At 39.4% G+C, this 23,172-nt stretch overlaps 1 protein-coding gene and 1 long non-coding RNA gene across 41 annotated transcripts in view; one reads left to right on the top strand and one right to left on the bottom strand.

The window, feature by feature from the left end:
• The window catches only part of NEB (nebulin), a 225,507-nt gene that overhangs the window by 165,104 nt on the left and 37,231 nt on the right, over window positions 1-23,172 (bottom strand). For all 37 annotated transcript variants that reach the window (XM_067741962.1, XM_067741928.1, XM_067741963.1 and 34 more), the window contains exons 21-31: window positions 22,483-22,680; window positions 20,365-20,472; window positions 17,979-18,077; window positions 17,107-17,211; window positions 16,912-17,019; window positions 15,119-15,430; window positions 14,807-15,013; window positions 5,603-5,707; window positions 4,741-4,848; window positions 2,460-2,771; window positions 1,254-1,460 (exon numbers count right to left, since the gene is read on the bottom strand). In XM_067741962.1, the coding sequence (XP_067598063.1) occupies window positions 1,254-1,460; window positions 2,460-2,771; window positions 4,741-4,848; window positions 5,603-5,707; window positions 14,807-15,013; window positions 15,119-15,430; window positions 16,912-17,019; window positions 17,107-17,211; window positions 17,979-18,077; window positions 20,365-20,472; window positions 22,483-22,680 (1,869 nt within the window). The remainder of the gene's footprint in view (window positions 1-1,253; window positions 1,461-2,459; window positions 2,772-4,740; window positions 4,849-5,602; window positions 5,708-14,806; window positions 15,014-15,118; window positions 15,431-16,911; window positions 17,020-17,106; window positions 17,212-17,978; window positions 18,078-20,364; window positions 20,473-22,482; window positions 22,681-23,172) is intronic.
• The window catches only part of LOC137226655 (uncharacterized), a 169,694-nt gene that overhangs the window by 142,371 nt on the left and 4,151 nt on the right, over window positions 1-23,172 (top strand). The window lies entirely within an intron of this gene.

Here is a 23,172-nt window from a genome sequence, read left to right as displayed (position 1 = left end):
AGGGGTTTTAAGTATAAGAAGGACATGATTTGATTTATGTCTTAAGACAGTCTTTTTGGTTTTTGTGTGGCCCCAGGCAGGGAGTCCAGGTAATGGATTATTACAGTTGTCCACGTGAGATATGGAGGCCAGAACTAGGGTTGGTGGCAGCTGAAAGACAGAGAAGTGCTCCAACAGGATGGCTGAGAGATTTGGGAGGCTAACTCAGTAGATGCGTTGGATGAGGGGGGTTCACATGGGGAGGTGTCGATGGTGACTGCCAGGTTTCAGGCTTGAGTAACTAGGTAGATGTTGACGGCATTTATTGGGATGAGGAAGACTTAATATCGTGAGTTTAGGGTTTTCCTAGCTAACTGGAAAAACACAGGGAGAAGTGACACCTCGGTCAGTACAAAAGAAATCAGAACAATATACACCATTTAGTACCACTAGAATAGAATTAATCTTGAAACATCTGTGGTAATGTGGGACTGGTCTGAGAAATAAAATCCAGAAAACCCTCAAATCTGAACCGAAGAATGCATTCCCCACCTTCGAATATCTGGGGTTAAAGCCACAAAAAGTCCTCTCTTCTTTGTTTTTTACTTACCACTCTATTTCTGGGGGAGGTATCTTAGAACTCTGAAATTATCAAATGAGGGGAAGCACTGAGCATTGTAATTAGCCTCTGACTAAGAAAAAGGGTCCAGATAGACCTCGGCTCAGAAAAAAGACTCTGGATGACTCTGAAAGCAAACTGCTTAACTCTTCCCCAGAGGTGTTTCTCTCTCTCAGAATATCGCCCTATTTATTTTGCAAGGGGATTAGGACATTAGCCTTCTCCTCATCTGGCTAGGTAGAACTCTTACAACTCTCTCTCTCTCTCTCTCTCTATATATATAGAGAGAGAGAGAGAGAGAGAGAGAGAGCGAGAGAGAGAGAGCACAATATATATCTTGGTTTGCAATTCAGACAAGGTCACAGATTATAATAGAAATAATTTTATTTCCTATGTATAGTGTAGGGGTCTGCTTATAAATAACATAGACTCTCTACATTTGGAAAACAAAGCAAACTTGGAACATCGTCCTTCTCTCCTTCCTGTTCTTCTTAAGTCCCAAGTTGCTTCAAAAGTAAAACCTTTTGATATACCTCTGAAAGCAGATGATTTGCTAAGATAGATGCACACTCATGAATTGAATTAAGAAGGATTGTGGAGTAACTGGTCATGGGGTTATTCATGGACAAAAACTCTTTGAAGGAAAACCACTTACATCACTTAGCTGCTTTGTGTTGTGCTGAGCCAAAACCATGCCCATGGAATCAGGCACACTTGTGAACGTGATGGTATCTGGGTGCTGTCGGTACTTTCTCTCATTTAATGCATTGCCTGCTTTCTTGGCCTTCTCAACCTCCAGAGAACCAAGAGGGATCCATCCAATGCCCTTGAAGCAGTTGTTGTACTCATCTTTATATACATTCTGTAAAAGAGTAATCTCAGATGAGGGGATATCCTAGTGCATACTCAAGAGCTGTTTCTGGAATCTGTAATTCTATCCAGGGCGGGAATGAAGAGCAACCTGTCAGCATGCCTGTGTCTATACTGGAGCTTTTGGCTATCTCTGCCACAGAGCTTCTTAACCAGAATTTGGTCATAAGAAAAAGCAGTTCTGTTGTTAGAGTGCATTAACATTCCAGGAGAGAATGTAGGCCACATATTTCCATGGGTACTGCTAAAAAAAAAAAAAAAGTGTCTCTTCTGACAATAAATTGGGCTTTCCTTTTGATTTCACTGAGATCTCCACAACTTCTGAATTTCACCCACACCGTCCACCTGAGCTCCTCCATCTCAGGTGGAGAGAGACATTCTCATTGAGCAACAATAAAGGAACACAATTTTTTCCCTTTACCAAGGATGATTCTTACAAAAACCTGGCTCCTGCAGCAGGAAATGCTCTGAATATTAAACACCCTCCCCCATGCAGCTCTCCATGAGTCATGCTGCAATCACAAAACCCTCCTGGTTCATTTTAGATGACTCGTTACATACATTTACATGCATGAGAGTGTGACCTTGAGTTCAAAAATAGAAGAAGAAGAAAAAAAAGAACATTCCTGAATTCAGAAAGAATAGAGAATGCTCCTATTTTGCATTATACATATTGCTGTCGAAGCAGGCCCACCAGGAGTAACCATTTCCTTTTGTTGAGAACCAGGGTGGCTTATATACTTAGTAGAACATGGCTTTATCTTTGACCCATAAGTTAATAAAGATAATATCAATGATTGTGATAGGCGCACAGAAAGCTAGTAAAACACAGCGTGTCTACCATGCCTTTGTTACTCTTTCAATGACGACTGTATATTTTAAAGTGCATTTTTCAAATACCTTATTGTATTGTGAAGTCTACTAAAATAGGAAGAAATGATCACCTGTTCAGTACCAGCATCTCTAGGTCTATAATGTTATATATACTCACATCACTCTGAATTTGATTCATATTCCTGGTATGCTCAAGACTCAGGGCATCAGGTAGGTATGTGTAGTGATGTATCGGCTGCTTATAGTTGATGTTGGTGGCAACATCCTGGGCCATCTTTGCAGCTGTAATGCTAACCATGTCCCCAGGGGTATGATAGCTGGTTTTGGTGTTTTCATAGTTCTTCTTGTATTCACGATCAGACTGTAACTTTGCCACATTCGTATAGTGGACGAGCTTAGGATCATCCTGGAGGCTTCTAAAACCCACATGCTTTCCCTTTGCCTTCTCGTAAGCTTCCTTGTATTTATACTGTGGAGGCAGAATTTGGTTAGCAAAGTCCTAAGCATTGGGAACATTAGGTGGAGCGATTATATTCACACACAAAGGCATTCAGAATATTGTGATTTTCTGGAAGACTATACAAGAAATACAGTCCACACCCCATGCCCCCCAACCCCAGGAAGTTTAGACTGAAAGCATTTATTTCCAATACTGCTGGGTTATAAATGGGTATCATGATAAATTCAGGAGCAGGTTCTTTTCTTTGCTACGAATGCTATAGATGATTTGCATGTGGAACTTTATATAGAGCCAACTCTATTAAGTTTTCACACTTAATATAAACATAACATATTCCAAGATATAAGACTACATTCCAAATATACCTCTTGGTTTTCCAGGGATGTGAATTTTCCTAATCCAACATGTTAGTTCACATCACAGAATACTAGAAATACTTCTGTTTTCGATTCTGATTGGTCCAGGAAAAGGTGCAGAAGAAACTCTAAAGAACTGTACATGCAAGACGTTTATACTCAGATCTCTTTGGGGTGGGGGATGGAAAATATTACTATGTTTGTTGTCTCAGTTGACTTAATATGGTTAAACAAAAAAACCCTCTTCTTTGGCAGGTAGCTAGGCTTTCACCCAACCCCATTTCTCAGCAGCTACTCTCCAAGCTCACTGCTGAAGCAGCTGCACATGAATTAAGGAACTATATAATAAGGGCAGGAACCACCAAGACCTTTCCTCATCAGTAAAAGCCTGACTGCAAAAGCTCTGCGGTCCAAGGTCTCTCACTGCTGAGATCGGCAATGGGGTGTAGACTGAGCTATACAGTAGGTAACAAATCAAAACCTCAATTTTTATGTAAGAGAATTCAAATCCACCTAAACTCTGAAGACACTCTGCTCCTGCCATTTAAGCACCAATTTATAAACAAGAGTTTAGCAGGCAAAAGAATTATCAAGTAATTTCTAGGCACGTTAGAAAAAGTTCTGTGTAAGGGCTAAAAATAAAAATGATAATGTCATATTTTAGACTGTCACTTTCTCCTTAAACTAGAAATGTATTTCAGAGTGATGTGCAAAGCTTTGAAGAACACATTTTCAGTACCATCCCTACATGGAAGGCTGTAGAATTCTTACATCCTATCTTCCACATGGTCTGTACACGTGGTTTCTTTCTTTTCTTGTGTCAGATGAAGAGTGTAGCCTCTGGAATAGTGTGTGACAGTGAAATCTATGGCGTGTGCGTGCTTTTGGAAAATTTTGTTTTTCAATGATGAGAAGAAGTGTAAGTGTATACTTTTTCTATTACAGATGAAATAAATCAAAATTATATTCTAGAAAAGTGGGCTTTTTCCCATTTGGTTTATAAAATCTGTACATTTTATTTAACATTTTTTCAATCTTCTTAATACAATTATAATGCAGGCAGTCATCTGAATTTAACATGTTAGTGGCAGGTAGGGTATTCTCCCTGAAAATAAATGTGGGCTGTCAGGGAAATGTGTCAGGGAAGGTAATTTGGGCTATGAATCAGGAGAGAAAGCCACTGTCAGATTTATGACAGCTCTACCAAGTGGGGTCAACTGAAAAGAATCACAAAACATTGAAAAAGTGACAGGTTTTCAGGGCTTCCCTGGTGGCACAGTGGTTGAGAGTCTGCCTGCTGATGCAGGAGACATGGGTTCATGCCCCAGTCCGGGAAGATCCCATATGCCACGGAGCAGCTGGGCCCGTGAGCCATGGCCGCTGAGCCTGCATGTCCGGAGCCTGTGCTCCGCAACAGGAGAGGCCACAACAGTGAGAGGCCCGCGTACCACAGGGAAAAAAAAAAAAAAAAGTGACAGGTTTTCAAAATAATATTTTGCGGAGAATTTAAATGTCATTAATTCAACATACTGTTTTCAATGTGGTATCATTTTAACAAGCACCCATTTGATTACTTTGTAAAAATGACAATCACCCAGATTTCACCTAAAATTTTTACTCACGTCACTGGCAATGTTTCTCGATGCTTTGGCTGCAGTGATGGGTATAGCGTCACCCAGCACATTGTTGCCCTTGGCTATTAAATCATGCCAGTCTCGTTTATAACAGACCTGCGATGGAAAAGGAAAAAGGATGTCAGCATGCTGTAGGGTAATCAGCGACACTGATTCCTCAACAGCTGGGATTGCTTTGTTCTTTTCCAGATAGAAGCTAGAAGAATCTCCTATAGCACACAGTTTTAAGAAGTCACATTAATGGTAAATCAACTATACTTCAATTTAAAAAACAGAAGTCACATGAGCAAAATGTCATACATGAAATTGTATAGCATAAACTTATTAGACTCTGTACTAATCATTCACCCAAGTCTGGTTTGGGCACATATTGAAGAGGGAAATTGAGAAACTGGAGTGGATCCAGAGGAGAGTAATAAAGGTTCTGGAAACCACAGTATGTGAGAACCAACTGGAGAAAATGAAACTCAATCTTATGAAAGGAAGGTCCAGGAAAGACCTGGTGGTTAGCTTTAGAAATTTTAGTGTTGTTGTTAAAAAAAAAAAAAGGGGGGGGTGGGTTTCATTTATCCTCATTTTTCTGGAGGATAAAAACTTCCTCCATGTGCAGAACTAGGAAAACTAGAGAAATATGTGTTGAGCTTGACACAAAGAAGAATGCTATACCCTTTAGAGTTGTCCTACACTTGAAAAGGCCAACTCAAGAGGTACAGAACCATTATCATGGGATATGCTCTAATGGGGGCTATGGAGAAAACTGACCTAAATTGTCAAAGCCCTGTCATACTCTAAAATTCTATTATTTTATCATCAGGTCTGGATTTCACACCCCATCAAAACCCCTACTTACATCACTTATATTGTAAGCATTGCACTTGGCCTGGAGAAATTGAGGAACATCAGGACCCATCGTATATTTATGTTTCACATCTTCTCCTTTAGCTTTGTATAAGATCTGCAACACATAGTCACAAAAATAAAATGCATTATGGCTGACTTCCAGGAAGATGGCGGAAGAGTAAGATGCGGAGATCACCTTCCTCCCCACAGATACACCAGAAATACATCTACACGTGGAACAACTCCTACAGAACACCTACTGAATGCTGGCAGAAGACCTCAGACCTCCCAAAAGGCAAGAAACCCCCCACGTACCTGGGTACGGAAAAAGAAAAAAGAATAAACAGAGACAAAAGGATAGGGATGGGACCTGCACCAGTGGGAGGGATATGTGAAGGAGGAAAGGTTTCCACACACTAGGAAGCCCCTTCGTGGGCGGAGACTGCAGGTGGCGGAGGCGGAAAGCTTCGGAGCCTCGGGGGAGAGCACAGCAACAGGGGTGCAGGAGGCAAAGCGGAGAGATTCCCGCACAGAGGATCGGTGCCGACCGGCACTCAACAGCCCGAGAGGCTTGTCTGCTGCCCCGCCGGAGCGGGCGTGTCTGGGAGCTGAGGCTCGGGCTTTGGTCGGAGCGCAGGGAGAGGGCTGTGGTTGGCAGCGTGAACACAGCCTGAAGGGGTTAGTGCAACACGGCTAGCCGGGAGGGAGTCCAGGAAAAGTCTGGACCTGCCGAAGAGGCAAGAGACTTTTTCTTCCCTCTTTCTTTCCTGGTGCATGAGGAGAGGGGATTAAAAACGCTGCTTAAAGGAGATCAAGAGACGGGCGCGAGTCACGGCTAAAAGCGCGGACCCCAGAGACAGCCCGCCACTGCCAGGGTCCTGTGATCCAGGGACAACTCCCCCGGGAGAACGCACGGCGCGCCTCAGGCTAGTGCAATGTCATGCTGGCCTCTGCAGCCGCAGGCTTGCCCGGCACTCTGTGCCCCTCCCTACCCCCGGCCTGAGTAAGCCAGAGCCCCCGCATCAGCGGCTCCTTTAACCCCGTCCTGTCTGAGCGAAGAACAGACACCCTCCAGCGACCTACACCCAGAGGCGGGGCCAGATCCAAAGCTGAACCCCTGGGAGCTGTGAGAACAAAGTAGAGAAAGGGAAATCTCTCCCAGCAGCCTCAGAAGAAGCGGATTAAAGCTCCACAATCAACTTAATGTACCCTGCATCTGTAGAATACATGAATAGACCACGAATCATCGCAAATTAACCGTGTGGATGAAAGGCTCTTGGTGCTGCAGCCAGGAGTTAGTGCTGTGCCTCTGAGGTGGGAGAGCCAACTTCAGGACACTGGTCCACAAGAGACCTCCCAGCTCCACATAATATCGAACGGCAAAAATCTCCGAGAGATCTCCATCTCAACACCAGCACCCAGCTTCACTCAACGACCAGCAAGCTACAGTGCTGGACACCCTGTGCCAAACAACTAGCAAGACAGGAACACAACCCCACCCATTAGCAGAGAGGCTGCCTAAAATCATAATAAGGCCACAGACACCCCAAAACACACCACCAGACGTGGACCTGCCCACCAGAAAGACAAGATCCAGCCTCATCCACCAGAACACAGGCACTAGTCCCCTCCACCAGGAAGCCTACACAGCCCACTGAACCAACCTTAGCCACTGGGGACAGACACCAAAAACAACGGGAACTACAAACCTGCAGCCTGAAAAAAGGAGACCCCGAACACAGTAAGATAAGCAAAAGGAGAAGACAGAGAAACACACAGCAGATGAAGGAGCAAGGCAAAAACCCACCAGACCAAACAAATGAAGAGGAAATAGGCAGCCTACCTGAAAAAGAATTCAGAATAATGATAGTACAGATGATCCAAAATCTTGGGAGTAGAATGGAGAAAATACAAGAAATGCTTAACAAGGACCTAGAAGAACTAAAGAGCAAACAAACAGAGATGAACAACACAATAAATGAAATTTAAAATTCTCTAGAAGGGATCAATAGCAGAATAACTGAGGCAGAAGAACGGATAAGTGACCTGGAAGATAAGAGTGGAAATAACTACTGCAGAGCAGAATAAAGAAAAAAGAATGAAAAGAAATGAAGACAGCCTAAGAGACCTCTGGGACAACATTAAATGTACCAACATTCGAATTATAGGGGTTCCAAAAGAAGAAGAGAAAAAGAAAGGGACTGAGAAAATATTTGAAGAGATTATAGTTGAGAACTTCCCTAATATGGGAAAGGAAATAGTTAATCAAGTCCAGGAAGCACAGAGAGTCCCATACAGGATAAATCCAAGGAGAAATATGCCAAGACACATATTAATCAAACTGTCAAAAATTAAATACAAAGAAAACATATTAAAAGCAGCAAGGGATAAACAACAAATAACACACAAGGGAATCCCCATAAGGTTAACAGCTGATCTTTCAGCAGAAACTCTGCAAGCCAGAAGGGACTGGCAGGACATATTTAAAGTGATGAAGGAGAAAAAACTGTAGCCAAGATTACTCTACCCAGCAAGGATCTCATTCAGATTTGATGGAGAAATTAAAACCTTTACAGACAAGCAAAAGCTGAGAGAGTTCAGCACCACCAAACCAACTCTACAACAACTGCTAAAGGAACCTCTCTAGGCAAGAAACACAAGAGAAGGAAAAGACCTACAATTAACGAACCCAAAACAGTTAAGAAAATGGGAACAGGAACATACATATCGATAATTACCTTAAATGTAAATGGACTAAATGCTCCCACCAAAAGACACAGATTGGCTGAATGGATACAAAAACAAGACCCATATATTTGCTGTCTTCAAGTGACCCACTTCAGACCTAGAGACACATACAGATTGAAAGTAAGAGGATGGAAACAGATATTTCATGCTAATGGAAACCCAAAGAAAGCTGGAGTAGCAATTCTCGTATCAGACAAAATAGACTTTAAAATAAAGACTATTAGAAGAGACAAAGGACACTACATAATGATCAAGGGATCGATCTAAGAAGAAGATAAAACAATTGTAAATATTTATGCACCCAACATAGGAGCACCTCAATACATAAGGCAAATACTAACAGCCATTAAAGGGGAAATCAACAGTAACACAGTCATAGTAGGGGACTTTAACACCCCACTTTCACCAATGGACAGATCATCCAAAATGAAAATAAATAAGGAAAAACAAGCTTTAAATGATACATTAAACAAGATGGACTTAATTGATATTTATAGGACATTCCATCCAAAAACAACAGAATACACATTTTTCTCTAGTGCTCATGGAACTTTCTCCAGGATAGATCATATCTTGGGTCACAAATCAAGCCTTGGTAAATTTAAGAAACTTGAAATTGTATCAAGTATCTTTTCCAACCACAACGCTATAAGACTAGATATCAGTTACAGGAAAAGATCTGTAAAAAATACAAACACATGGAGGCTAAACAATACACTAGTTAATAACGAAGTGATCACTGAAGAAATCAAAGAGGAAATCAAAAAAATACCTAGAAACAAATGACAATGGAGACACGATGACCCAAAATCTATGGGATGCAGCAAAAGCAGTTCTAAGAGGGAAGTTTATAGCAATACAATCCTACTTTTGAACAGGAAATATCTCGAATAAACAACCTAACCTTGCACCTAAAGCAATTAGAGAAAGAAGAACAAAAAAACCCCAAAGTTAGAAGAAGAAAGAAATCATAAAAATCAGATCAGAAATAAATGAAAAAGAAATGAAGGAAACGATAGCAAAGATCAATAAAACTAAAAGCTGGTTCTTTGAGAAGATAAACAAAATTGATAAACTATTAGCCAGGTTCATCAAGAAAAAAAGGGAGAACACTCAAATCAATAGAATTAGAAATGAAAAAGGAGAAGTAACAACTGACACTGCAGAAATACAAAAGATCATGAGAGATTACTACAAGCAACTCTATGCCAATAAAATGGACAACCTGGAAAAAATGGACAAATTCTTAGAAAGGCACAACCTGCCAAGACTGAATCAGGAAGAAATAGAAAATATGAACAGACCAATCACAAGCACTGAAATTGAAACTGTGATTAAAAATCTTCCAACAAACAAAAGCCCAGGACCAGATGGCTTCACAGGCGAATTCTATCAAACATTTAGAGAAGAGCTAACACCCATCCTTCTCAAACTCTTCCAAAATACAGCAGAGGGAGGAACACTCCCAAAGTCATTCTACGAGGCCACCATCACCCTGATACCAAAACCAGACAAGGATGTCACAAAGACAGAAAACTACAGGCCAATATCACTGATGAACATAGATGCAAAAATCCTCAACAAAATACTAGCAAACAGAATCCAACAGCACATTAAATGGATCATACACCATGATCAAGTGGGGTTTATTCCAGGAATGCAAGGATTCTTCAATATACACAAATCAATCAACATGATACACCATATTAACAAATTGAAGGAGAAAAACCATATGATCATCTCAATAGATGCACAGAAAGCTTTTGACAAAATTCAACACCCATTTATGATAAAAACCCTGCAGAAAGTAGGCATAGAGGGAACTTTCCTCAACATAATAAAGGCCATATATGACAAACCTACAGCCAACATTGTCCTCAATGGTGAAAAACTGAAACCATTTCCACTAAGATCAGGAACAAGACAAGGTTGCCCACTCTCACCACTCTTATTCAACATAGTTTTGGAAGTTTTAGCCACAGCAATCAGAGAAGTAAAGGAAATAAAAGGAATCCAAATCGGAAAAGAAGAAGTAAAGCTGTCACTATTTGCAGATGACATGATACTATACATAGAGAATCCTAAAGATGCTACCAGAAAACTACTAGAGCTAATCAATGAATTTGGTAAAGTAGCAGGATACAAAATTAATGCACAGAAATCTCTGGCATTTTTATACACTAATGATGAAAAATCTGAAAGTGAAATCAAGAAAACACTCCCATCTACCATTGCAACAAAAAGAATAAAATATCTAGGAATAAACCTACCTAAGGAGACAAAAGACCTGTATGCAGAAAATTATAAGACACGGATGAAAGAAATTAAAGATGATACAAATAGATGGAGAGATATACCATGTTCTTGGATTGGAAGAATCAACATTGTGAAAATGATTCTACTACCCAAAGCAATCTACAGATTCAGTGCAATCCCTATCAAACTACCACTGGCAATTTTCACAGAACTAGAACAAAAAATTTCACAATTTGTATGGAAACACAAAAGACCCCGAATAGTGAAAGCAATCTTGAGAACAAAAAATGGAGCTGGAGGAATCAGGCTCCCTGACTTCAGACTATACTACAAAGCTACAGTAATCAAGACAGTATGGTACTGGCACAAAAACAGACAGATAGATCAATGGAACAGGATAGAAAGCCCAGAGATAAACCCACGCACATATGGTCACCTTATCTTTGATAAAGGAGGCAGGAATGTACAGTGGAGAAAGGACAGCCTCTTCAATAAGTGGTGCTGGGAAAACTGGACAGGTACATGTAAAACTATGAAATTAGATCACTCCCTAACACCATACACAAAAATAAGCTCAAAATGGATTAAAGACCTAAATGTAAGGCCAGAAACTATCAAACTCTTAGAGGAAAACATAGGCAGGACACTCTATGACATAAATCACAGCAAGATCCTTTTTGACCCACCTCCTAGAGAAATGGAAATAAAAACAAAAATAAACAAATGGGACCTAATGAAACGTCAAAGCTTTTGCACAGCAAAGGAAACCATAAACAAGACGAAAAGACAACCCTCAGAATGGGAGGAAATATTTGCAAATGAAGCAACTGAGAAAGGATTAATCTCCAAAATTTATAAGCAGCTCATGCAGCTTAATAACAAAAAAACAAACAACCCAATCCAAAAATGGGCAGAAGACCTAAATAGACATTTCTCCAAAGAAGATATACAGACTGCCAACAAACACATGAAAGAATGCTCAACATCACTAATCATTAGAGAAATGCAAATCAAAACTACAATGAGATATTATCTCACACCAGTCAGAATGGCCATCATCAAAAAATCTAGAAACAATAAATGCTGGAGAGGGTGTGGAGAAAAGGGAACCCTCTTGCACTGTTGGTGGGAATGTAAATTGATACAGCCACTGTGGAGAACAGTATGGAGTTTCCTTAAAAAACTACAAATAGAACTACCATATGACCCAGCAATCCCACTACTGGGCATATACCCTGAGAAAACCATAATTCAAAAAGAGTCCTGTACCAAAATGTTCATTGCAGCTCTATTTACAATAGCCCGGAGATGGAAACAACCTAAGTGTCCATCATCGGATGAATGGATAAAGAAGATGTGGCACATATATATACAATGGAATATTACTCAGCCATAAAAAGAAACGAAATTGAGCTATTTGTAATGAGGTGGATAGACCTAGAGTCTGTCATACAGAGTGAAGTTAGTCAGAAAGAGAAAGACAAATACCGTATGCTAACACATATATATGGAATTTAAGAAAAAAAAATGTCATGAAGAACCTAGGGGTAAGACAGGAATAAAGACACAGACCTACTAGAGAATGGACTTGAGGATATGGGGAGGGGGAAGGGTAAGCTGTGACAAAGCGAGAGAGAGGCATGGACATATATACACTACCAAACGTAAGGTAGATAGCTAGTGGAAAGCAGCCGCATAGCACAGGGAGATCAGCTTGGTGGTTTGTGACCGCCTGGAGGGGTGGGATAGGGAGGGTGGGAGGGAGGGAGACGCAAGCGGGAAGAGATATAGGAACATATGTATATATATAACTGATTCATTTTGTTGTAAAGCAGGAACTAACACACCATTGTAAAGCAATTATACTCCAATAAAGATGTTAAAAGAAAAATGCATTATGGATGGTACAAAAAGGAAAATACATTAATTACATGCTTAAAGAAGTTATTCCTAGCATAATCCCTCACAATTTCTATTACTTAAAATTATCAAAGCCGGGCTTCCCTGATGGCGCAGTGGTTGAGAGTCTGCCTGCCAATGCAGGGGACGCGGGTTCGTGCCCCGATCCGGGAAGATCCCACATGTCGCGGAGCGGCTGGGCACGTGAGCCATGGCTGCTGAGCCTGCGCGTCCGGAGCCTGTGCTCCGCAACGGGAGAGGCGACAACAGTGACAGGCCCGCGTACCGCAAAAAAAAAAAAAAAAAAAAAAAATTTATCAAAGCCATCTTCCTATTTTAAGAATCTCATTAAGGAAGACCCAAAAACTCTGTATTAAAACAGAGAGAAAAAAAATCCTAAGAAAATAGCAATCTTTGCTTGCTAGAGATGAATAAAAAATGAGTTCAAATGTGAAACCCTAAAATGGATAACAGAATTCACTAAAGCCAGAAAAGGTCATTTTTGCTAGTGGAGTTAATAGTTCTTACAGTCTTGGTTTTTATTTTTATTTTTTGGTTTTTTACTCTTAGAGAGAAAGAGGTAGGTAGAATGAGTCTTTCAATTCCCCTAAAAACTTTCCAATTATAATTGTATCAGTAAAAGCACATAATAATTTCCTCATAATATAAAGGTGCTTATATGTAAATCCAGCCTATGCAAGAGGTTTACTACTTCACATTTACCCTATTTTGCCATTTTAAAGATGTCTAAAAGACACCAAAGTGCATGGGGTAGAAATCATACTGTATCCTCCTCTTGGTAATGAAAAAGAAAGAAATTGCTCAGTTTCTAAAACTAAAACACAATCGGAATCCCAAGTAGATTTTTAATCTCTTGATTGTCATTTATCATATATACCTCCATTTCCCAGGCATGTCTGTGTGGTATACCATATGTAAACTGGTGTGCGTGTATCACAAGTAAAATCTGAAATGGCTGATATCTAAATGAATCTCCAAATACTAAATAATTTCTTTTAGGAATCCAAGAGCTATCTTCACTTCCTCACTGCCTTTAGAAACCACATCTAAGCATTCAGAGAATCTCGTTAATTTTACCTTCTAAACATCTCCTTTCCCACTGCTATTGCCTGAGTTAGGTCCAAATAAGGTTTCTGTTGAATTTCTGTAGAAGCTTTCTAATTCATCTCCTTGCCTTCAATCTCTCCCCTTTCCAATATATTCTCTGCATTTTTTGCCAATTTTCTTTTAAAACACAGACCTGATAATGCAACTCCATGGATTAAAAATCTTCAGTACTTCCTGTTACCTACCCCATAATGTCCAGAGTATAAATTAACATTCAAGACCCTCAATAATCAGGTCTTGAAGGATTACAATCCTAAATCCTTCGTCCTTCACTGTCCTTCCATTCATTACTTCTTGACTGTCATTATGTTTTTCCTTTTGCCAGTAATGCCTTCCCTTATTTGCCAGGGAAGCTCTGGCAGGCAGTTACCCTCTCCTCTTATACTTACTTAGCACATGCCTCTCCTGTAGCATTCGTCTCTCCATATGATGATGCTGTTTCTATCCATGCCTTTGTCTTACACTCTTGTCCTGTATCCCATTCATCCTCGTCTGTTTCATCTTTATACCATCAGCACATAATATAGTGCCTGGCACATGGAAGGTGTTCAAAAACATTCATTCAATGAATTAATGAATGAATGTTTTTGATGTCCCTTTAGCTCTTTCATATACCAAATTTTCCTTGAGAGCTGTCTTTAGCCAGAGCGTATACATTCCTCATGGACAGGCAGGCAAACAATACACTAATCTCCTCCAAGACATAAGTAAAGTATCTATAATAATTGTGTATGATGAATTCTGAGGAGAGAAATCATCTACTCATGTGTATTATTTCCCTGTACTAATATTTTATATATGAAAAGCAAATATGAACAACTTAATATAGAATTGAATATGATGCATTTGCCACAATAACGTGTATGGGATTTAAGCTTAAGTTTTGTTTGTGTGTGTGTCGTTCTAGGGTAGAACTTTTTGCACTTTCTCAAATACTTTATCCAATAACACAGTATTTATAGGCAGTTAAAAAGGAAGACATTTTTAAAAGGAAGGTAAAAAGCAAGATATATATAAAAAAAAGAAAATGTTAGTGCCCAAACTAAAAATAATTATTATTTTTAAATGAAATAAAATAATAATTTTAAAAGGAAAAGATATTAGGCTCAGAGAATAAAGATGATGAGCTCATCTTTTGAAGCCTCCCTCCATCCTTTTGCACCCTCTGTTTTGTTGTACTCACATCACTGACTTGCTTCGTGTTCTGTTTTGCCTGGACCATAACTGGGGAGTCCACGATGCTGGTAAATTTGAGGGTGTCTGGATGTTGCCTGTACTTCTTTTCATTCAGGGCATTACCTGCCTTTTTAACATTTTCTACCTCCAGACTGCCAATAGGTATCCAGCCTATGCCTTTCATCCAGGTGTTGTAGTCTTCCTTATAGACGTTCTACACCAAAGAGAGAAGAGAGGAGTGAGTGTCCCAGGCAGTGGGTTCTCTCACGCAGGCTCCCTCCTTAGAGGGGGACTGTCTTGTGGAGTAAATGTCACTTACATTGCTCTGTATGTGCATCATGTTTTTCGACAATTCCACGTCCATGGCATCAGGCAGGTAGGTGTAGTGATGAAGCAAATGCTTATAGTTGACATTGCTGGCAACATCCTGAGCTTTCTTAGCTGCCACAACGTTGAACATATCATGGGGTGTGTTGTATTTGGTCTTTGTTTTCTCATAGTCTTTTTTATACTCCCGGTCCGATTGTATCTTGGCCACCTTCATATAATGAACCAGTTTAGGATCATCTTGGAGACTCTGGAAGCCAACCATTTTCCCTTTGGCTTTTTCATAATCTTTTTTGTAGTGAACCTGTTGGAAACAAAGGTTGGCATATTTTTTAATGTAGTTATGAAGGTTTTACTGAACAATGAGACCATGATTTGAGCAATTGAGCTTCCCAGAAATTATTTCAATAACCAAACAATTTGATATTTGCTTGTATATATATGAAATGTAGCCTGTTAAAATTAAAATGTTATTTAGAGCCCATTTGGTTGTCTGTGGTTGCTTCTGCCACCCAAGGGAGGTTGGGGTGCGGACGCTACTATAATTTATATCAGTGACAAAGTAAAATAAGTTCTGTTCCACTTAGTGATAGAGACAAATGAAAAGATAAATATTTCACAAACTCTACCAATTATTCTGTGCTTCTAAAGCCAAATAGCTGGCTATTTTAATAATAGAATTATACTAGTAGTAGTAATAGTACAATTTTAATGAATCTTTGGATATTCAAAGGGAGACCCAGAACCAGTAGTGTGTAACACTAATTGGTTCTGAATAATAAAGTGGGGAGAATTAAGTGTCCTTGAGGAGACTTGGGAAGAACCCCAGGAAACGGAGTAGCAGAGATGTGAGAGAAGGTTTATGTGTATGCTGGGGTGGGGTGGCTGGAGGAGATCACCCACAGAGAAAGGGGATCAGTGAGAAATTCTGGAGCAGGGCTTTTAGGACATGGACATTCATTATTCAGTCTTAATGTATTTACATTGCTGCAGTGACAACTCCATTTCAAACAATCATTAAAGTTGTACTTGGGATTTGGAGGGAAACCAAAAAGAAGGGGCTGAGTTCCATCTCTGGATCATGCAGAGCAGAAAGAGAATAAATCTAGGGGAGGAGAGCCCAGGTGAGCCAGAGCAAAACCATCATGTGCAAACCAGGAGCCAGAGGTGATCAGAAAAGAAAAACCTGAGAATGCAGCAATCATGGGGAGGGAATCCCACTTCCTGCAGGACAGCAGGAGGGGGCTTGAGTCCATTTTATTTAAATCTCAAAGAGCAAAGTGACTTCAGTTGACATCTGAGTTGAAGTAAGATAGGAAAAGAAACAAAAGTCTTCACTTTAATGCAACCTAATGACTGACTCTTAGGGGCTCTGACACTTGAAGCCCATTCATCAGTCTGTAGAAGCAATGAAGTGAAAAGAGAGGTAAGGCAAAGAGGGAATTCATAGAAATTAAGCAAGTTTTGAGATAAAGGTTTACCATCAGGAGGTTATTATGATGTAAATAGCAGGTAACTTCTTTACTTCTATAAGAGAAATAACGTGAATTTGTGCAGAAATATAGATGAGAATTTTAAATTAGGGGGCTTGATTAGAACAGATTGGTTAAGGTTATACAAATCCTTACCCCCAAGAAAATTCAGATCTGTTTAGGGAACTTTCTTCTCTAAATAGTTTCAGCCTGGCTTGCTTCCAGTCAGGGACAGCAGACGTGGAGACTTGGATAAGAAGCCCACCTGCCCCCATTTTCTGGTTACACACAGGTGACCACCAGCTGGACTTACGTCACTCGCCGCCTGCCTGGCAACTTTGGCAGCTTTGATGGGGATCGCATCGTTTCTCAGGTCGTATCCCTTCTTGCTCAGGTCTTTCAAGTCTGCTTTGTACATATTCTGAAAGAAAAACGTCATTTGAAGATAACTCAGACCACGTGTAGAAAAGGCTTAACCCTCAGTGAGCGGCTGAGCTCACATGCACACCTCACTGATATTGTAGGCGTTGACTTTAGCCTGAATGAACTGGGGCACGTCCGCCGGCAGACTGTACTTGTGAATAATTTCCTCCCCTTTGACTTTGTAGGCAATCTGGAAGAGAAAAAAATGCATAAACAAATAAAGTAGGGGAAAGTGTTTAACGGCACAGGAGAATAATTTTGGAGCAGATCACATTGCACAGAGGAGTTATTTTAATGAAAGACACTCTCTGTGCCTTCCCCACATTCCCCGGAAAATATTTGTAGGCATTTAAGATCTCCTATGCAATTGCACAGGGTCTGATCTTAGTGCCTGTTAGCCTTGGCAAAAGTCCCTTGGTATGTGCTAAGAACCTCCAGACTAAGGTAGGGGGACCTACCTAAGAGCCCAGGAAAGTGACCCAAAGACAAAGTTAACCTGTAGACACTTTCCTGAGCATAGGAAAAGTTAATAGGGTGGGATTTACCAACTATCTATATTATATTTTGTGGGCAGTGGGTGACTAAAGGGACTTAGGGGTAGTTTTTACTAAGCATGATTTTTGTCTTACCTCTGACTTTAAATATAACTGTTTCATATGTTGTAGTGTCTATAATCACCTTCCTGATCTTTCCTAGAAATAGGTTTGTGTTTCTGGTTATCAAGAGAAGCCCCTCTTACCTTTTCCTTCGAGAGCAATGTCCAATCACTGAAATATGTATAATCCTCTAAAGATATGAATTAGGTGTGCTTTTTTAATGAAAACCTGGGGAATTATACAGCTGCTTATATAACTGAGTCTCTTTAGATTGCCTAATAAGTACAGGTGATCATTACATTTAGAATACAAATGTATTTGTATTAGTTAACATTTAAATACAGAGAGAATTAACACTTACATCACTCCTCTGGGCCTGGTTAATCTTAGACTGTACTATAATTGGAGCATCTTCAATCGAAGTAAACTTGAGAGTATCTGGATGCTGGCGATATTTTTTCTGTTTGACAAATTAAAAAGAGAAAGATAATAATACTTTCACCAAAGGCTAATAAATCAAAATACTTTAAATTTATTTTGGAGGGACAAGAAATTTTCCTGATTTTAAAATGTAAAAATATTTGATTCTGTGCTGGCTTGGGGGAAAAAATGAATACAATACAAAAACCAACATTTAAAGAAATTGTTTTAATTTTGGATTGTTTGGGGAAGTGCAGACCAATACAACTTTCAGGAATGACTTTATTCTCTTAATTTCTTGCTTATGATGTGAAAGAAGGCACTCTGAAAGCTCAGCAGAATCTCGAAACATCACAAAGTTTTCTAAAGGATTAACAGAAAAGCATGCAAGGAGTATGGAGTATCTTTGGAGTATCTTTGCATGACACTAAACAAGCTCCCAGGAATGTCATTTTCCTTGTCACTCCATCAGCAATTGAAGTTTTCCAGTTGAGGGAGGAGGAATGGAGGAACTAGGGCAATAGCTATGGATTACTAATAAGAAAAGGAGGACTTTTGCTTTGCAAGCCTTAATGTGGTTAGTATATAAGTTATCACTAAAGTGCTGAGGAGACACAGGAGAGGGGCCATGGGGAAGATGTCTCAATTGGGAGCTGGCAACATCTAGCTACCCTTATTCCTATATTCTTCTCCTAGTTCTCTTCATTTTTTCATACTATACATCCCACTTTTGTGTATATAGTAGCATCCCTCTTTCAACTTCAGACTTCTGAAAACCACTAACCCAGAATTTTTTCTGAAAGATCTCTTGAGTAGATAAAGTGGTTTTCACCAAAAACAAACAGACGTACAAAACAATAAGAACAACAAAAACTTGGGTGTGGAAGACAACCCTCACTTAGCACCTCTGACCCTTCTTTATGTGGTCTAACTTCCTGGATGCCGGATTCACCTGACAGCAGGGGGAATGTTCAACTGCTGTCAGAGAAGGGACTGCTTTAAGAGCCCCAAGATCATCTTTGTTTCTTCTTAGACTGAATGACAACATATATACTACTTCAAAGTCATCAAGAATATAGCATAAGGTATAATAATACTTCAAAGAAAATTTCTATAATAGTCATTATATGCATAATTCACAATTGTCAAATATTGGAAAAAATCCACATGCCCACTAACTGGACAATCAAAGTGTGCAAAGGAATACTACTCTCACTAATAAAAAGGAAAATATTACAGACACATGTAGAGATATGGATGAACCTCAAAAACATTATGCTAAGTGAAAGAATCCTGATACAAAAGAAATTTCTAGAAAAGGCAAAATTATAGAGGCAGAAAGCAGATCGGTGGTTGTCTGGGGTTGAAAATGGGAGTGGGAACTTTTTGGGGTGCTAGCAGCATCTTAAAATTCAATTGTGGGGCTTCCCTGGTGGCACAGTGGTTGAGAGTCTGCCTGCCGATGCAGGGGACACGGGTTCATGCCCCGGTCTGGGAAGATCCCACATGCCGCAGAGCGGCTGGGCCCGTGAGCCATGGCTGCTGAGCCTGTGCGTCTGGAGCCTGTGCCCCGCAACGGGAGAGGCCACAACAGTGAGAGGCCCGCGTACCGGAGGGAAAAAAAAAAAAAAATTCAATTGTGGGTCTGATATCACTGAGCGCCTGAATCTACGCCAGCAGCCAACCCCCTCCTGACTATTTTGAAGACAAAGTATTTGAGTAGCCTCCATAACTTCAAGTATTCTCTTTTTCTTGCTGCTAAAACCATTCCTAACTAGTAAGGGGATCTCATGAAACCCAAGGCCAAAGCTGAAGCAACCTTGACCTAACCTCTTGATACCAACTGCATCCAACGACCTAACAGAGCTTGCAGTCCAACCTCCCTAGACCATGCTGATTTCACTCCTATATTGTGTATTTCATAATATACTACTCATTTTCTATCTTGCTTCTAAAAAATAAAGATGCATTTACCAGTTAAAAAAAATTCAATTGTGGGGATGGCTATGCAACTATATGGATTTATTAAAACTTGTCTAGGGGTACACTTAAAATATGTGAATTTTTGTGGTATGCAAACTATACCTCGATAAAGCTGTTAAAAATATTTCTGTCATGAGTGGTTAACGTAAACGACTTTGGTGATGTGAAGAGGTATGATTATCTACCGAGAAAATTCATGCACGTGATAAGTTGGGGTTTTTTTCCCTCAGTAACAATACTAGAAAATGAAGTGGTAAAGGAGGCATTTCCCATGGTTTGGGAAGTTTTATCATGTCACATTCACAAATCTATCTCTGTGACACACAGAGATATGATGGCTTTACCTCATTCAGAATGTCTGAAGCTCGCTTTGCCTTTTCTATTTCTAAGGACCCAAAAGGTACCCAGCCGCAACCTTTCATCCAGCTATTGTAGTCAGCTTTGTATTGGACCTAAAACACCAAGAGAAAGATTACATTTCTTTTCTCAGCAACATCCTTCTTCGTAAAATCATTAACATTTTCCCCAAAATAATGCTTTTAAGTTTTCTGACCAGTTTCCTTATTCCATACGTTGAGGTTATTTTAAACATTTCCTTGGGGAGAGATATTAACAGCCCTTAGGTTTGCACTGTTCTTTCTAGTTGGCATATGTTCTACTTCACCCTTATTTCCAAAGTATGTGGAATTAGAATTCCAATCTGCTAAATTCAAAGCTGTATTTCAAGGAATAAATGAAATTGTTATATTTAGATCATCAAACGTGAGATGTTTGCTCACTAGAACATATTATGTATCATGTTTCTATGGTCAGATTATAACTGAAGGCCATATTGAAGGTGGATAATTTTACTCATTTTCTGATAAGACTTGATAGTAGTTATTTGTATTAAGTGTTTACACATATTGCCCTTCATGTGTAATTGTAAGCTTAGGAGCGTTTCTGCATTGGCTAACAACACACTTTAATATAGTTGTATTCAATAATTTGCTTATGGAGAGCAGTTATCATTTGGAATTGGACCTATCTGGGAGACAGTTACTTGACGCTATTAAAATAATGACCTACTCCTGTTGTCTGGCTATAGGTGATACCTAAAACATGTACTCTAGATATAAAATTCAGATGATTGTTCTTTAGTGTGGGCCTTCTAACTGGAATGAAAAATCAAGAAACCATTGGTTCCTGCCTTTGAAAAACCTATGATCTATTTGGGAGGAAGAAACATAACAAAATGAAACAAATAAGATAATAATGCATAAAATAGAATTTTTAGTGATAAGAATGTAAAATTGTGCAGCTGCTATGGGAAAAAGTACAGCGATTCCTCAAAAAATTAAAAATAGAACTACCAAATCATCCAGAAATTCTACTTCTGTGTATATACTCGAAAGAATTGAAAACAGGATCTTGAAGATATTCATACATCCATGTTCATTGTGGCATTCGTCACAATAGCCAGAAGGTGAAAGCAGCCCAAATGTTCACTGACAGATGAATGGATAACCCAAATGTATACACATAGAATGGAACAGAATTCAGCCTCAAAAAGGAAGAAAACTCTGACACATACTATAACATGGATGAACCTTGAGGACATTATGCTAAGTGAAATAAACCAGGCACAAAAGGACAAGCATTGCATAATTCCATTGACACGAGGTCTTTAGAGTAGTCCAACTCACAGAGACGGAAAGTAGAAGGGGTGGTTGACAGGGACTGAGGGGAAGAGGAAATGGGGAGTTGTTTAATGTGCAGAGAGTTGCATTTTTGCAAGACGAAAAAGTTCTGGAGATTGGTTGCACAACAATGGGAATGTAACTGCTGCTGAACTGTACAATCAAAACTGGTAAAGATGGCAAATATTATGTCTATTTTACCATTAAAAAAATAGAACTGTTAGGATAAAGTATTCAATTGTATAGCTCAGACAAATTAATTTGCCTAAAGAAGTTTTGATCTGCAGGAAAAAAACCCAGCTATTATAAAAAGTAATGCTATAAATAAAATATATTCTATTTTCAGACAAGATAGCAATCTATACAAAAAATTATTGATAATGATGAATGTGATAATTATGATAATGGTGATGATGATAATAGTGAATGTTTACTAAGAATTCACCAGGGCCCAGCACCATGCTAAGAATATTTTGAATGCATTTAAATAATGAAAACAATTCTTTTGTATTATTCCAATTTTGCAGGAGGACTCTAAACTCAGCAAGGTTGATCACTTTCCCAAAAGGAAACTGTGATGGGGTGCTTTTCCCAGACCAAGGTCTCTCTAACTCTGAGGGATGTGCTCTCATAGAATCCCAAGGATCATTTTCCCATTACATACTTGCTACATACAGAAGACAATGCAGATACTTCTGAGAATCGCCAAAAAATCACTCGACTTAGAAATCCTTTTCAGTTTCTACCTTAAAAAGAGGGAATAGAGAAAATCTGGTTACTCACATCACTCTGCAGTGCATAAGCCTTCTTGGCAAGGTCCATGTTAATGCTGTCCGGCGGGCAGCTGTAATTGTGTAAGAGGTGCTTATAGTCGACATCACTGGCAATTGCCTGAGATTTCTTAGCTTGAGTCACTTGGAGCATATCAAGAGGTGCCGTGTAGATAGTTTTTGACTTTTCATAGTTTTTACGATATTCATGCTGTGAATAGGAAATTACCATTTATTAGCACAAATCTTCAATGGATTTCCAGAAAAGCACAGAGATCTCTCATAAACAACAAATACAAGATAGAGATTTTTTCCTTCTAGTTAGTTATTTTTTCCTAAAATTTTATCATATGTTTCACATCACTGAAACCGCCCCTCCCAAAATCATGGGCAGATGCATGGACAGATCTTCTCAAATCTTTGTTTAGATCAAAGAGGAACTGTCAGACAGTAGGAATGGGCCACAGCTTCTGATTCAGCCAGGTATTATTTTATTTTAAAACAGGGTTTTTCAAGGACCACTAGCAAGCATGATTTCTGCTAAGGTAATCTAACCTTGGAAGAGTCTTCCATTAAAGAAGTATTTTTTAAATTGTCAAAAATCATTTGACAATCATTTCATACTTCTGATTTTATAAAATGACTACTTCATAAACAGAGCTATACACTTGACTTCTTGACTTTTCTAAAGTCATCTTTAAGT

The sequence above is a fragment of the Pseudorca crassidens genome, chromosome 6 (genome assembly GCF_039906515.1).
Source record: "Pseudorca crassidens isolate mPseCra1 chromosome 6, mPseCra1.hap1, whole genome shotgun sequence".
NCBI lineage: Eukaryota > Metazoa > Chordata > Mammalia > Artiodactyla > Delphinidae > Pseudorca > Pseudorca crassidens.
Note: the sequence above shows the minus strand (reverse complement) of the source record. Positions and strands in the feature narration are given on the sequence as shown.